The 15,082-nt window shown below is 44.9% G+C and overlaps 1 protein-coding gene, 1 non-coding gene and 2 pseudogenes across 2 annotated transcripts; 2 read left to right on the forward strand and 2 right to left on the reverse strand.

The window, feature by feature from the left end:
* Positions 1–250: 250 nt before the first annotated feature.
* LOC109737790 (uncharacterized) lies at positions 251–3,739 on the forward strand. Its single transcript, XM_040391566.3, has one exon. It carries the CDS (start codon positions 389–391, stop codon positions 2,336–2,338), a length of 1,950 nt encoding a protein of 649 aa, XP_040247500.1. The 5' UTR covers positions 251–388; the 3' UTR covers positions 2,339–3,739.
* LOC141025466 (receptor-like protein EIX2) lies at positions 2,408–3,739 on the forward strand (annotated as a pseudogene).
* A 4,617-nt stretch (positions 3,740–8,356) lies between these two features.
* LOC109737793 (isoflavone reductase homolog IRL-like) lies at positions 8,357–14,634 on the reverse strand (annotated as a pseudogene).
* Positions 12,787–12,925, reverse strand: LOC120967637 (small nucleolar RNA Z247). Its single transcript, XR_005761362.1, has one exon. It is a non-coding gene; the product is annotated as a small nucleolar RNA Z247 (small nucleolar RNA).
* Positions 14,635–15,082: the final 448 nt, after the last annotated feature.

The raw sequence follows: 15,082 nt of genomic DNA on the forward strand, positions 1-15,082 counted from the left end.
ATTTCAAACGGTATATAGGAGTAGTATTTTTTAATAGAATATACGGGTAGTATATAATCTCCTAGCAACACACTCCACATGTTTAATTGTGGACGTCCTGCACGTGACCACCATGGCATCCACAAAGCACCCCACGAATGAGTCCAATGAAGGACGACTTCGATCTTGACCGGAAAATATGACTGGTGACTCGCGTCAGCCCAAACACTTGCCGTGGAAAAACTAGTACCTCATCCATCCACACGTCCGCAGCTCCTCTCTACGTACGTGCCTATGCCTTCATATACGAGCACCACCCGACGTTGCACCGGGAAAATATACACACACACACATTCGTAGCACGAAACAACCGTTCACCACTACCACCACCACACCAATCGCCACCGCCATGGATCGCTCGCCTGCCAAGTTCTTCTTGCTCCTTATGGCAGCAGCGGCGACCTGGAGCTTCTTCCTCGTCGCCAACGCAGGCAGGCTCCAGCCGAGCTGCATAGGACGCGAGAGGGACGCGTTGCTGGCCTTCAAGCAAGGCATGAATGATACCTACGGCGAACTCGGGTCGTGGCAGCGAGGGCACCAAGATTGCTGCCAATGGGCAGGCATCACATGCAACAACGTCACCGGCCATGTCGTCAAGCTGGAGCTTGGCGAAAGATATTTGGTCGGCCAGATAAGTCCTTCCTTGCTTTCTCTAGAGCATCTCGAGTACCTCGATCTCAACTGGACGAGACTGTATGGACCTGATGGTCGTGTTCCGGTGTTCTTGGGTTCCTTAAAGAACTTGAGGCATCTTGATCTGTCCGGCATGCCTTTCTCTGGTAGGGTGCCTCCTCAGCTTGGCAACCTGTCAAAGCTGGAATATCTCGATCTCTCTGGCAATTATTTCACTGGTGCGGTACCTCCTCAGCTTGGCAACCTGTCAAAGCTGGAATACCTTGACCTATCCGCCATATATTTCAACAATACGAGGATGGTCTCAACTGACATCTCTTGGTTAACTCGTCTACCTCTGTTGGCGCTTCTTGGTATGAGTTATATCAATCTCAGCTCAATAGCCGATTGGCCTCTTGTTGTCAATAAGATTCCATCTTTGGAGTTGCTCGGTCTTTCCGAGTGCTCGCTTTCAAGTGCAAACCAATCCCTAGCACACCTAAACCTCACAAATCTTCACTACCTTGATCTCTCAGATAACTACTTTGGTCATCCAATTGCATCCAGTTGGTTTTGGAACATAACAAGCATCAAGTACCTCGACCTTTCTGGTACCTCTCTCTATGGTCCGTTTCCTAATGCACTAGGAAATATGACGTCTCTCCAAGAACTTTATTTTGGCCCCTATTCTTCCGATGGTGACTCACCCACCACAACTGCTAACACGGCCACAATGACAGTAGACTTGAAAAACCTATGTGATTTGGAATACCTATTGCTTGATGGAAGCCTCTCCTCTGGAAACATAACAGAGTTTATAGATAAACTGCCAAGATGTTCGTCCAACAGATTGCAGCGTTTGAGGTTGAGCCGCGACAATATGGTTGGAATTCTACCAAACAGATTGGGGAACTTAACCAACTTAGCTTCGTTGGACCTTTCTCACAATAACATTACTGGAGCTATACCCCTTGGCTTTGGGAATCTCTCTTGTTTAGAATACCTTCATCTTTCTAACAACCTTCTTACTGGAGCTATACCCCTTGGCTTTGGGAATCTCTCTTGTTTAGAATACCTTCATCTTTCTAACAACCTTCTTACTGGAGCTATACCGCTAGGGTTGGGAAATTGCACTGCTGTTTATCTCTCCAATAACAATCTTAGTGGACCTATACAACTAGGGATAGAGACTTGCACTAGATTACAGTACCTTGACCTTTCTTACAATAGCATTACTGGACCTATACCACCAATGTTGGGGAATTGCACCGAACTATATTACCTTACTCTTTCAAACAACCTTCTTACCGGAGATATACCACCAGGGTTGGGGAATTACACTAGTTTGCAGTCTCTTTCTCTTTCGAGCAACCATCTTACCGAACCTATACTGCTAGGGACAACAAGTTGCACTATATTAGAAGACCTTGACCTTTCTGATAACAATATTGCTGGAGTTATACCGCCATGGTTGGGCAATTGCACTAGTTTGAGGCACCTTTCTCTTTCTAAGAACCATATCACTGGACACTTCCCATCTAAGATCAGTCTGCTCGGTAATTTGACTGGACTCGACCTTGGCTACAATAACCTAGATGGCGTGATCACAGAGGAACACCTTGTTACTCTAAAGAACATAAACCATCTGGACTTATCACACAACTCTTTCTCAGGGCATCTGCCATAAAAGCTTGGAGCTAAGGGATTAGTAGAATTGACTTTATCCTCCAATAAATTCACTGGGTACATTCCTGAAACAATTTGTACGTTGAGGAACCTACTTGTCTTGGATTTATCAAACAACCTTCTAGAGGGAGAACTTCCTCAGTGTTCACAGAAGCCTAACTTGGTTTTCCTCCTGTTAAGTCACAATAAGTTTTCTGGCAAGTTCCCATCATCATTGAAGAACTACTCAAGTTTAGCATTCATGGATCTTTCATGGAATAATTTCCATGGAACATTGCCATCATGGATCGGAGACTTAGTATACTTGCGCTTTTTGCAACTAAGTCACAATTTCTTGTGTGGAGATATTCCAGTGACTATCACATATCTTAAGCTCCTTCGCCAACTGAGTTTAGCAGGAAATAGTATATCTGGTGTTATACCATGGTCTTTGTCAAATTTAACTGCAATGACCCAAAAACATCCAAGGAAACCTGGGCTTGACATGTCTGCATGGTACACTGAAGAAGTGGGCAAATTTAGAGAAGTTTGGCCTATTGTGATGAAGCGCCAAGAACTCAAATATGGTACTGGAATTTTTTATATGGTCGGTATGGACCTATCACTCAACTACCTAACAGGTGAAATTCCGGATGGCATAACCTCTCTCAATGGGCTGCTGAATCTGAACTTCTCATGCAACCAATTGAGTGGAGAAATTCCTAGGAAGATTGGAGCTATGAAATCACTTGAATCGCTGGACCTCTCAAGGAACAACCTTTCTGGTGAAATCCCAACAAGCTTGTCAGATTTGACTTATTTAAGCTCCTAGGACTTGTCATATAACAATCTTACAGGAAGAATTCCACAGGGACGCCAACTTGACACCCTTTACTTGGAGAACCAGTCCATATACACGGGTAACATTGGTCTATGTGGTACTCCTCTTGAAAGGAATTGCTCAGGAAACAATTCACCAGAGCACGACAATCAACAGAAAAATCAGAATGTTTCCGAGCCTGTGTTGTTCTTTTACTTTGGACTTGGGTCCGGGTTTGTCGCTGGCCTCTGGGTCGTGTTTTGCACCCTACTGTTCAAGAAAGTGTGGAGAGTTGCCTATTTCCGCCTCTTTGACAAGTCGTATGACAAGGCATACGTGTTTGTGGTTGTTACTTGGGGTAGGATAACCGGCAAGGCGACAACAACTTAAGTGCGACACCCAACAAGATAATGCAAATCTGGTGAAGTTCTTTCACCCTAGTACTGAAGCATGAAATAAATGAAGGTGCCACGGCATTTGGTAGCTTGTGCTAGTATATGTTCTTTTCTGTCCGGTAGACTTGTAATACGAACTTTGGTCTAATGCATGTAACTGTTATATTGGATTGTACTTATGAGTCATGATGAACTCACATGGTTTTAATTTTCCGGCTCTAGTTCCTTTTGTGTTGATGGTTCGTAATCTGTAAGCGAATGTTCTGTGAGTGGCTAGCAGTGAGGGAACTAAAAGCCATTATAACAAAACGAATTTCTGGCGGGAAAGAAAACCAAATTTAAGGCGGGAAAACGAAATTGGGCGAGCAGGTGGAACTTCCCGCGAACCACGTATAGAAGTGGGTGACGCCTAGAGTTAATAATACAGGCGGTTTGAAGTGGTTTGAGCCCCACTTAAACACTTTATTTCTCTTTTTTGTAATACCTTGCGGAATTAGGCAAAACAAAACAACAGGGAAGTGATTCAAACGCACAACGCAACAACATTCTAGCTCAGCACCCCATGTAGAGCAGAACCACCAGGTCATCGCTCCACATGTGTTCAAAGCTAGTTTCCGCTTTATTTAACTATACATGTCAACCTTTCAAATTGAAAAAAAAATCCCGAGTGTTTTTTGCTCGAAAGGGCCATTTACTGGGGGTGAAGAAATTCTCGATAACCGCTCGAAATCACGAAATTTCGTCAATAACCAAAACACTAGAGCAGGCACTGTCGCCATAGTGCTTGTTATGTTTTGATCCAAATTCATATATAAGTATAAAGCCTAACTTCTGACAATGCGGAGCGGAGGCCGGTCGTCAGGACCTCGCCCCGTGCCAGGGACGCCTAGGGGTGCAAGTTGAAGCACCCCTGCGATATGGATCAGTTGCGACCGGCCTAGGTCACCTCTACTATATATATCCTTTGTAAGGCACCGCACTGAGATAAGATCATCATTGTAAATCCCGGCATTTGTAAACTCTCATTATACAGTGAAGATTTGTTGGCCGGTGTCCGTGGTTTTTTCCCTTCGTGTTGGAGAGCCATTCCACATTAAAATCCTTGTGTCTCTTGTGTTTGATTCGTTCTTCGTCATTGGTTTTGCCTGTTGTATCTTTAACAAGTGGCATCATAGTCTTGCTTCTGTTTAGGGTTTCGATGACATGGCATCTATGAAGTCCGATCTACCATTGCTGGATTACAACATAAGGTTTTCAATGAATCTGTTATGTATCATGACAGCTTGTCCACAGATGTTTCGTCAGATACTTCTGAAGTGCCACAACAAGTTACTGTGTAGGTGCGGCACCTTGATGAGGAGGAAAATGAAATTGTTCATAATGATGATGCTGCTCAAGATGCATCGACTAATAATAATGATGCTCCAGATAGACAAATTCATGATAATGATGTTGTGCAGCACTCACCCCCGCTTTTGCAGCAACAAAATCAGTCTCTAGCAGCTAGCATGAGAAAGAGGATCATTAACAAACCTAAATGCCTAAACTAGAGGAGGAGATATACATGGACCTACTCGAAGGTTTCATAGTGCATTTTTTCGTATTGTTGCTATTCATGATCTTGAGCTTAAACAATTAGATGTGAAGACTACTTTTCTACATGAAGAACTAGAGGAGGAGATATCCATGGACCTACTCGAAGGTTTCATAGTGCTTGGTTAGGAAAAATTTCTTTGGAAATTTAAAAGGTCCCTATATGGTTTGAAACAGTCTCCAAGATATTGGTATAAAAGGTTTGATTCATTTATGGTAGCACATGGATTTAAGAGGTGTGAATATGATAATTGTATTTACATTAAATTTGTTGATGGATCACCTATATACTTGTTGTTATATGTTGATGATATGTGGATTGTTGCCAACGACAAGAAAGAGATCACTGCTATAAAGGCACAATTAAGTAGTGAATTTGAGATGAAGGATCTTGGTGTTGCTAACAAAAAATTAGGTATGCGGATTACTAGACACAAAAAATTTGGTTTGCTTTTTCTTAGTGAGCAGAGTTACATTAAGAAAGTACTTCCTCGTTTTAACATCCATGATACTAAGTCAGTTAGCACTCCTATTGCTCCTCATTTCAAGTTGCCATCTTCTCAATGTCCTAGTAAGGATGAAGATTTTTAGTATATGTCAAGAGTTATGTATTCTAGTGTTGTCAATTCTTTAATACATGCCATGGTGTGTCCTCGTCCTGATTTGTCATTTGCATTGAGTTTGGTTAGTACATACATGGCTAACCCTGGCAAAGAATATTGGAAGGTTGTTCAATGGACTTTCTTCGTGGCACTTCCAATGCTGGTTTGAAATTCGGCAACACTAGTGAGGGACTAGTTGGCTATATGGATTTAGATTTTGCTTCCCGTGATTTAGATAAGAGGAGGTCCCTCACAGGTTATGTGTTCACAATTGGTGGTTGTGCCGTGAGTTGGAAAGCAATGCTGCAACAAGTAGTTGCCCAATCTACGAATGAAGCAGAATATATGGCTATTGTAGAAACATGTATAGAATTAGTTTAGGTGAAAGGTTTGTATGATGAAATTTGTGGAGATAATTCTTGCATTAATCTGTTTTATGGAAGTCAGAGTGCTATATACCTTACTAATAAGGATCAGATGTTCCATTAGAGAACAAAACACATTGATGCCAAATACCATTGTGTTCGAGACATCGTGGATCAAGCTAAACTGAAGGTATGCAAGATTAGTACTCATGATAATCTTATTGATATGATTATAAAGTCAGTTCCTAACTTTTTAGCCCTAGTGGTTGTTGCGCGCCAAAAGTGTTTTATTTGTTGTTCAGGGAGAAGGTTCTCTTTCATGCTAAGATGGAAAATTTGTCTCACGGTGGAGTTTGTTATGTTATGATCCAAATTCATATATTTCTCCTATAAAAGATTCTGGAGTGTACCCACTTCCCTGGGCTCCTTGCTGGCGAAGAGGCCATCCGAACCATTTGTTGTCGACTTACTCCATGTGTGGGAACGGAGCCAGACCCGCTTGTCGGTGTTGTCCGTCCGTGCAGGGCTAGTTCTGTCGCACCAGGCGAGGGTGTGTTCCGATCGCACTGCCGAATCGCGCATGGGGCTCATTCTGTCCTGTATCGTTGGCCCCAAGCAGGAACGTGCATGCGGTTTCGGTGATTGATTGCTCCTGCATCATCGCTTGGGTTTGCATGTGTTGCATCTAGCCACCTCTACTAAGCTCAGTTGTGCGATTAGACGTAGCAGTTGGTCGTTCGGCATTCATCCTGTACGGAAGGATACCATTAGAGGCCGTGCACGCGCGCTGATATGGTGAACCTATTCGAGAGATCCGGTGATCAAGTTGTTCGAGGTAGATCGCCGACGAGGTGGAAACTACTCTGGTGATGTGTTAGTCCGATTCTTATTCCGCTGGCTACGAGGATTGCGCGCCTAGTGGTAATCTCATAGTATACCTTCTAAGCATGGTCATGGGTGATCTGCGCGGTAGGAAATTTCTTGTTATGCAGTAGTTGCACGCCGCGCAGCCCAACAGAAAACCACATCATGTCGACATACTTCATGTCTATTATGTTATTGTCTAATGTCCCGCTTAATTAACCTTGTGTCTGATATGTATGTCCTTTGTCATTTTTTTCCTTGCATGTTTACGTTTTTATTGATCCTTTGTGCTGATCGGTTGTTAATTGGGTGAAACCACTCTCAACTCGTTATATTTGCGATGGTTTGAGAGATGTGGTATATGCTATTTTGACGGTTAATAATTGAATTGTAGGTTTTGAAGTTTAGAGGCCAAATCTTGCCGAGCAACAATTAAGGAACTAAGGTTTTTTCCCCAAATATGAAGTATCCGCACACCTATTGTAAATAAAGACATGAATTCATCTCACGGGAAATGAATTATCCACCCTCTTGCATATGTAAATAATATGGTGCCCCTTAATTATACCACCACTCAACCTTCAGGGATCAAGCTCCGTTATCCCACTTGATGAGTTCAACATGTTCAGAGCGCTAGCTTGTAGACATCAAATAGACGGAAGCACATATACATATCATGGAAAGGCTAGAGATGAACCACAGAGATTTTAGAATAGGAGGGACCTTGAGGCAATGGGACTGAGTCACTTGAGGAACATAGGAGGCGCGATTAGCTTATGATCTGGGGACTGTCGATATGCAGCCAAAAGCCTACTTGTAGTCTAGTTGATGCAGTTTGAGAGGTTATTTTGACAGACCCTCAAAATTCTTTTTGTTGTTTCATTTCTTAGTCAGCCACAGAATGCTCTTCAATCTGACTTTGTATTTGTTATTATGTGGCCAGATGCAACTCCCTGTACCACAAGATAACAGCACATCACCAGGCACCAGCGTCTGTTTTTTGTTGGGTCTGCATCACAAGCAGGCAAAAGGCTTTTGTCCTGTGTTGCTACATTTGGAATCAAAAGTTCTAAGATAGCAATCAAAACTTGGAAGATAAGACAAACGTGAGAGTTTGTCGTGCCGATTTGATGCGCCAACTACAATATTAAATCAACCAAATGCTCCGATGGTCATTCAACCCAAGATCAGTGCTGGGCAATAATCAAATATAGCTGCTGATTTATAAACTTTCACACCGAAATCACTTGCTTTTCAGCAAAAGCAGAGGTTGTTATTCATGGTGAATACATGTTACACATAAAACCGCAGACATCATTTGATTTGGAGGGGCCACTTTCTCATCATCTTTACTGTCGATGCCGACTGTGGCTGGGTGCCGGTCCAGCGAGCCAAAAACTGTCAGAGAAGGCGAACGAGATACTCGTCGACAGTGGTGTACTTCAGGTCAGGGTACAGCTCGGTGGTCTCACCACCAAAGGATGGTTCAATCTCGAAGTTAGCCTGGTCACCCCCGACAAAGATGGTGAGCGCGATGGACAGCAATATGTTCAGAGGGAATGCCGCCTCTGCATCATTACAAGAGAGGTCAGAGGTGCAGTTGCAACCATGATATATACATGTCTGGCCGCAGGATTATGGATGTACCCTTGATCAACTTGAGGAGATCCGCCTCTAGGATTCGCACTATCTGGAAAGTCCTGCCCGCTTTGCTCTCCCACATCGAGATGAGCTCGTTGTGGGACACGATGTTTGCCGGCGGCCTCATGTACAGGATCTTGTTCAGGGTGAAAGATGGCTTGAAGCGTATGCCTAGCAAGGACGCGTTACGTGTTATATATATAGCCATAGGCTAGGGTTTACAGGATTCGGTAGTTGGTTAGGCTTGATCCTCAAGTTAGCTATCCTACAAGATAAGGATCGAAGCTTGAACCTAACTACCAGATTACAATGTTGAACACGCACGCAACTCCAAGAGTATATACAGTTTTATATACACAACCGTATATACATACAATATATTCTAACACCCCCCCTCAATCATAACTTCACCAAGTTGAGATTGTTCTTGAACTCTTCTAACTTGCGCCATGATAAGGCTTTAGTGAAACCATCTGCAACTTGATCATTAGTGGGAATGAATCGAATATCAAGAAGCTTCTTAGCTACCCTTTCTCGCACAAAGTGATAATCTACCTCGATGTGTTTTGTTCTAGCATGAAACACTGGATTTGCTGATAGATATGTGGCACCAATGTTATCACACCACAACCGTGCAACAGGAGAGTGATTGACATGAAGCTCATTCAACAAGGTTTGAACCCATATCAACTCTGCCGTGGCATTAGCCAGAGCTTTGTACTCAGCTTCTGTACTTGATCTTGACACAGTAGCTTGTTTCCGTGCATATAAGATTTGGTCCAAAGAAAACAGCAAAGCCCCCTGTTGATCTCAACCCTGTACTCATAGTACCTCTTAAATATCTCAAGATTCTTTTCACTGTTGTCCAATGTGCAAAGGTGGGAGCATGCAAGAACTGACATACTTTATTGATAGGAAAAGATATATCAGGTCTTGTAAGTGTTAGATATTGCAAAGCACCTACAACACTTCTATAATTTGTAGAATCTTCAGCACTTAAAGGCTCTCCTTCTTCCTTAGATAACTTTTCAGAAGTTGAGAGAGGCATATTTGACACTTTTCAATTCATCATACCTGCTCGTTTTAGTACATCTGACACATACTTTTCTTGACTCAAGACTATGCCATCTTTAACCCTTTTTACTTCTATTCCCAAGAAGTAGTGCAAATCACCAAGATCTTTAAGAGCAAAGTCTCTCCTTAGATCTTCAAGCAATGCTTTGGTTGCATCCTGCGATGAGCTTGCAACAATAATATCATCAACATATACTAGCATGAAAATGGTGATTTTTCCTTTTCTGTAGAAGAACAGTGATGTGTCAGCTTTGGATGGCTGAAAACCAAGTCTTTGGAGTTTCACACTCAGCCTAGAGTACCATGCTCTAGGTGCTTGTTTCAAACCATATAAAGCCTTATCAAGCTTGCATGCATAATGATACTTGTCCTTTACCTCATACTCAGGTGGTTGTCTCATATACACTTCTTCCTCTAGAACGTCATGAGGAAACGCATTCTGCACATCCAATTGATGAAGACTCCAATTGTTTGATACTGCAATGGACAGAACAAGTCTAACAGTAGCTGCTTTCACAACAGGGCTAAAGGTATCTTCATAATCTATACCATATCTTTGTTTAAACCCCTTTGCAACTAGTCTAGCCTTGTATCTGTCTATTCTCCATTTGCCTTTCTTTTAATTCTATAGACCCATTTGCAGTCAATTAAGTTTCTCCCCTTTGCTGGAGGAACTAGATGCCATGTTCTATTTTTTAGGAGAGCATTATATTCCTCATTCATTGCATTTTTCCAATTTTTATTTTCCAATGCCTCTACCAAAGTATTTGGTTCTACTGTGACAGCAAGACCAGCAAAACGACGCCCTTTTTCATACCTGACCGTACCGTCCGTACGTACTTTTGGTTTTAAAATACCATGCAGAGATCTTGTTCTTGGTGGCGACGCAGAAATCATCGCAGAAGGCGACTGCACAGAGGATCCGGAGCCCTGCACAACGGATCCAGAACCTGACCCAGCCGCACCAGATCCAACACGGATCCTGTCGCCATCGCCAGCGTCCGCACCTGGGCCGGCAGCCGCAGATCCGAGGCGGATGTTGTCGCCCGCCTGCGACGCGCCTGATTGGCCTGCGTCACCGTGCAGAGGGGACCGCACCACTTGGCGATTGGAGAGCGGCGCCTCGCTGCTTGTGGATCCACCTGACCCTGAGTGCGCGACAGCTCCTGTGCCCACGGGCCCGCGAGGGGACACTCATCGTGGCGACGCTGGATCGCCCGCTCCCGAGGCTGATGCGGTGCGAATCCTCCCGCCGTCCGGTGCGGCAGGCGAGGGAGGATCTTCCCCGGGATCGCCGCTGGCTGGATCCGGCGCAGCACCTGAATCTGCATCGTGTTCCACACCTGTCTGCTGCATAAAATCATAGGTAAAAACAGAATTTCCACCAAAATTTACAGCAGGATTTTTATGAAGATTAACCGAAAGATCAGCTGTCTGTTCGCCCCCATGATCAAGAGGTTCGGATGGAGCAGTTTATGCAAGAAGAAGAACTTCGGAATGAAGAGGAACGCCGGCATTTGGATTTAGTGAGGGAAATGGAAAATTTGTTTCGTCAAAGATAACATCTCGACAGATATAGACACGTCCTTCTTTGACATCGAGACACTTGAACCCTTTATGGAGATTGCTATAGCCAAGAAAAACACATTGTTTTGAACGGAACTCTAGCTTCTTAGCATGAAATGGTCGGAGATTTGGCCAGCACGCACAGCCAAAGGTGCGTAGGGCATGGTAGTTGGGTTTTTCATGAAACAATTTTTCCAAGGGAGTTTCAAGATTAATCACTTTGCTAGGAGTACGATTGATAAGATAGGTGGCAGCTAGAAAGGCCTCGTCCCAAAATTTTAAGGGCATGGAAGCATGAGCTAAAAGTGAGAGACCCACATCCACAATATGCCTATGTTTTCTCTCGGCTGACCCATTCTGTTGATGGGCATGTGGGCATGATACGTGATGTGTGATCCCTACTTGACAAAAGAAGGAGTTGAGGCGCTCATACTCACCGCCCCAATCCGTTTGCATGGTGATAATCTTGCGATCAAAAAGTCGTTCAACTAGTGCTTGAAACTCATGAAACACTTTGAAAACTTCTGATCTATGTTTGAGGATATATATCCATGTGAATTTTCTGAAATCATCGATGAAACTCACATAATAATTTTTCTTATTAATTGAATCTCGGGCAGGCCCCCATACATCAGAGAAAACTAGCTCTAAAGGAGCTTTTGAAATACTACTAGAATTTGGGTAGGGAAGTTGATGGCTCTTGCCTTGTTGGCAAGCATCACACACTCCCTCTTTATTCAACTCTTTGCTAGAAAAGGAAATTTGATTGTGTCTAAGAACATGTTGAACTATTGCCGAAGATGGATGTCCTAAACGATCGTGCCACCTTGACGGAGATATCTTGGTGGCGCCAAGAGCATGTCTGCCCGAGCTTATGGGAGCTGATGATAGGGTATAGAGCCCGTTTCTACACCTGCCGTGGAGGAGGGTTTTCCTCCTTGCCTTGTCCTTGACAAAGAAAAAATGAGGATGAGTTTCAAGAAACACATGATTGTCATTGGCTAGACGATGAGCAGAGATCAAGTTTTTAGTGGCTTTGGGCACATGCAGAATATCTTTGAGATGAAGATTACGAGTAGGGGTACGAACATATGCATGACCTATATGGGAAATCTTCATACCTGCGCCGTTTGGCACGTTTACTTGATCGTGCCCATTGTACTTGTCACGGACGGTGAGCTTGTCGAGCTCGCTGGTAATGTGGTCTGTTGCACCTGAGTCCACATACCAGTTTGTGTCCACCCCGTAGGAGGAGTTGGTGTTGACGGCTGCTGCAGTTTTCTCCTTGTTGAAGGAGACATCAAAGCGACGGTAGCACTCCATGGCCGTGTGATTTGGCTTGGTGCAGATTTGGCAGAAGACCTCAGGCAGATCGTTGCGGCCTCCTCCATTGCCGCGGCCGCCGCCGCGACCACGACCGCCGCCTCCATTGTTGCCACCGTTGCCACCGCGGCCACCACCACGGTTGGATCCACCACGTCTGCCGCGAGACACGGCGTTGGCAGAGGAGTGGGAGGACTGCCCTCCGCCTTCAAACATGGCTAGTCTGCTTTCAAAGCTGATCAGCTGCGAGTAAAGCTCGCTCACCTTGATTAGCTGAGTACGAGCGCAGATCGTGGAGACGAAGGACACGTAGTCGTAGTCGAGTCCCGCCAGGATGTAGGACACCATGTCGTCGTCGGTGAGCGGCTTGCCCACCGATGCCATCTCATCACCGAGCGCCTTCATGCGCCCGATGTACTCGGACATCGTTGAGTTGCCCTTCTTGGTGTCGGAGAGGGCGATTCTGGTGTTCACGACGTGCGCCTGAGTTTGGGAGATGAAGATCTCCCTGAAGGCGGCCCATGCTTCGGCCGCCGTGTCACAGTGTGCAACCTGAACCATGACAGGAGCTGAGATGGAGTTGAAGATGAAACTCAGCACCTGAGAATCTCGAGCCTTGTCGATGTCGCATGAAGGGTTGGGCACGTCCGTGGTCTTGCCGTCCTTGTCGCGAAACTTCTGCTCCGGCTGCTCCCGATCTGGATCGAGGTAGGAGACGAGCTGCACCTCGCGGATGGCTGCCATGGCTTGCGCCCGCCATACCAGAAAGTTGGAGCGATGGAGTCGGTCGGCTATGGGGATGAGGGCAGGCGCGGCGACAGTGGAGCTTGAGGAGGCCATTGCTACGAGAGATGTGCTTTAGAGGGGATAGGCTCTGAATACCATGAAAGATGGCTTGAAGCGTATGCCTAGCAGGGACGCGTTACGTGTTATATATATAGCCAAGGCTAGGGTTTACAGGATTCGGTAGTTGGTTAGGCTTGATCCTCAAGTTAGCTATCCTACAAGATAAGGATTGAAGCTTGAACCTAACTACCAGATTACAATGTTGAACATGCACGCAACTCCAAGAGTATATACGGTTTTATATACACAACCGTATATACATACAATATATTCTAACACAGGGTTCTCGGATCGTCTACCGCCCTTACCGTGTAGGCAGCTATGTCTTCTTCCACCACAAACACCGCTACATGCATCAAGTGTCAAAATAAACACATGATGCCACCATGTAGGCAGCTATGTCTTCTTCCACCACAAACACATGATGCCACCATCAACGACAGCAGTGCGAATTTGCAGTGGCAGGCAACGGGATGGGCATGCTTACCTTTTGCATCTCCATCGCCTAGGACAGTGATCTTGTCGGACGGAGGGTCAGCGCCAACAGCTGTAACATCGCCGATGCTCGGAAGGTAGGTTTCGGCGAACCCATTGCAGCAGACATATGTATGAGGTATACCCTCTGCCTCAATCAGACGGCGAAGGCTGAGTTTACTAGCGTACAATGTGGCCGCTGGATCTACGTGTGAACCCGCTCTACATCAGAGCCGAACTCGGATGGGAGGAACCTCTGTACAGCAACTACTAACTAAGTGGTGAATCTGTAGCCATCGTTCCATCAAGTAAGAACACAAGCTGTGATGATCTGACCTTCACATTGCCGGCCTCCTTGATTGCCATGACAATCCTCGGCTGCTCGGTGAGCTGACGGGGCCCCACGGCCGAGATGACGATGTCTGCACCCCTTATGGCATCTACGAGGCTCCCGTGGTCGAATAAATCTCCCTGCTCGTCAGGCAGATAAATAAGAATCCACACAGAAAAACAGTGAGTAGCTGAAAGGCAGACAACAGAAGATGATAGTATTAATCATACACCTTGATGAGAGCAACACCATTCTCAATGAAGCTCCTGAGGAGCCCCATCTTGGCTGGATCAGATGGCGCAACATCCCTGATGTGGACAGAGGTCAAGTGGCCATGGTGGGCACTCGCAGCGACGATATGCTTGCCTATGTGACCTGTGCCGCCAATTACAAGGACCCTGCTCCTCTCATTGTTCAGCACCATAGTTCCCGATTCAAATATCTAACACTCTACTAGCTTTAGGTGTGCTGCAAGGTCTTGGCTGTGATTTCAAGTGGTGAGAGGTACTCCTATTATATATAAGCTATACTGTTGTGCCATATGATGAAGCTGACAATTCCTACCTACAAAACAACCAATTGACAAGTTTCAACAACCCCCACCTTCCCTTTAATTCTTTCAACCTTCCTTTAAGAGCACATAATATCTGCTCTGCCCATGGAAATCACAACAAAACCTCCAGCACAAAAGGAACCCATCCACACATGCATGGTTACTACAATAACGAATCATCCTAAAATGCACTTCTAGTCCTTATTTAACGTCAGTGATTGTGATTTGTGACATATTAAAAGAAAATAGTGCATGAGTGATTGTACCTTGTTATTTAAAAGACCATGATGAAAGAAAGTATTTGCAATAATAGTCACAG

The sequence above is a fragment of the Aegilops tauschii genome, chromosome 6, assembly GCF_002575655.3.
Source record: "Aegilops tauschii subsp. strangulata cultivar AL8/78 chromosome 6, Aet v6.0, whole genome shotgun sequence".
NCBI lineage: Eukaryota > Viridiplantae > Streptophyta > Magnoliopsida > Poales > Poaceae > Aegilops > Aegilops tauschii.

Excerpts from the sequence above, each read along its gene's own strand:
- LOC109737790 (XM_040391566.3), top strand. The coding sequence starts at position 389 with ATGGATCGCTCGCCTGCCAAGTTCTTCTTGCTCCTTATGGCAGCAGCG.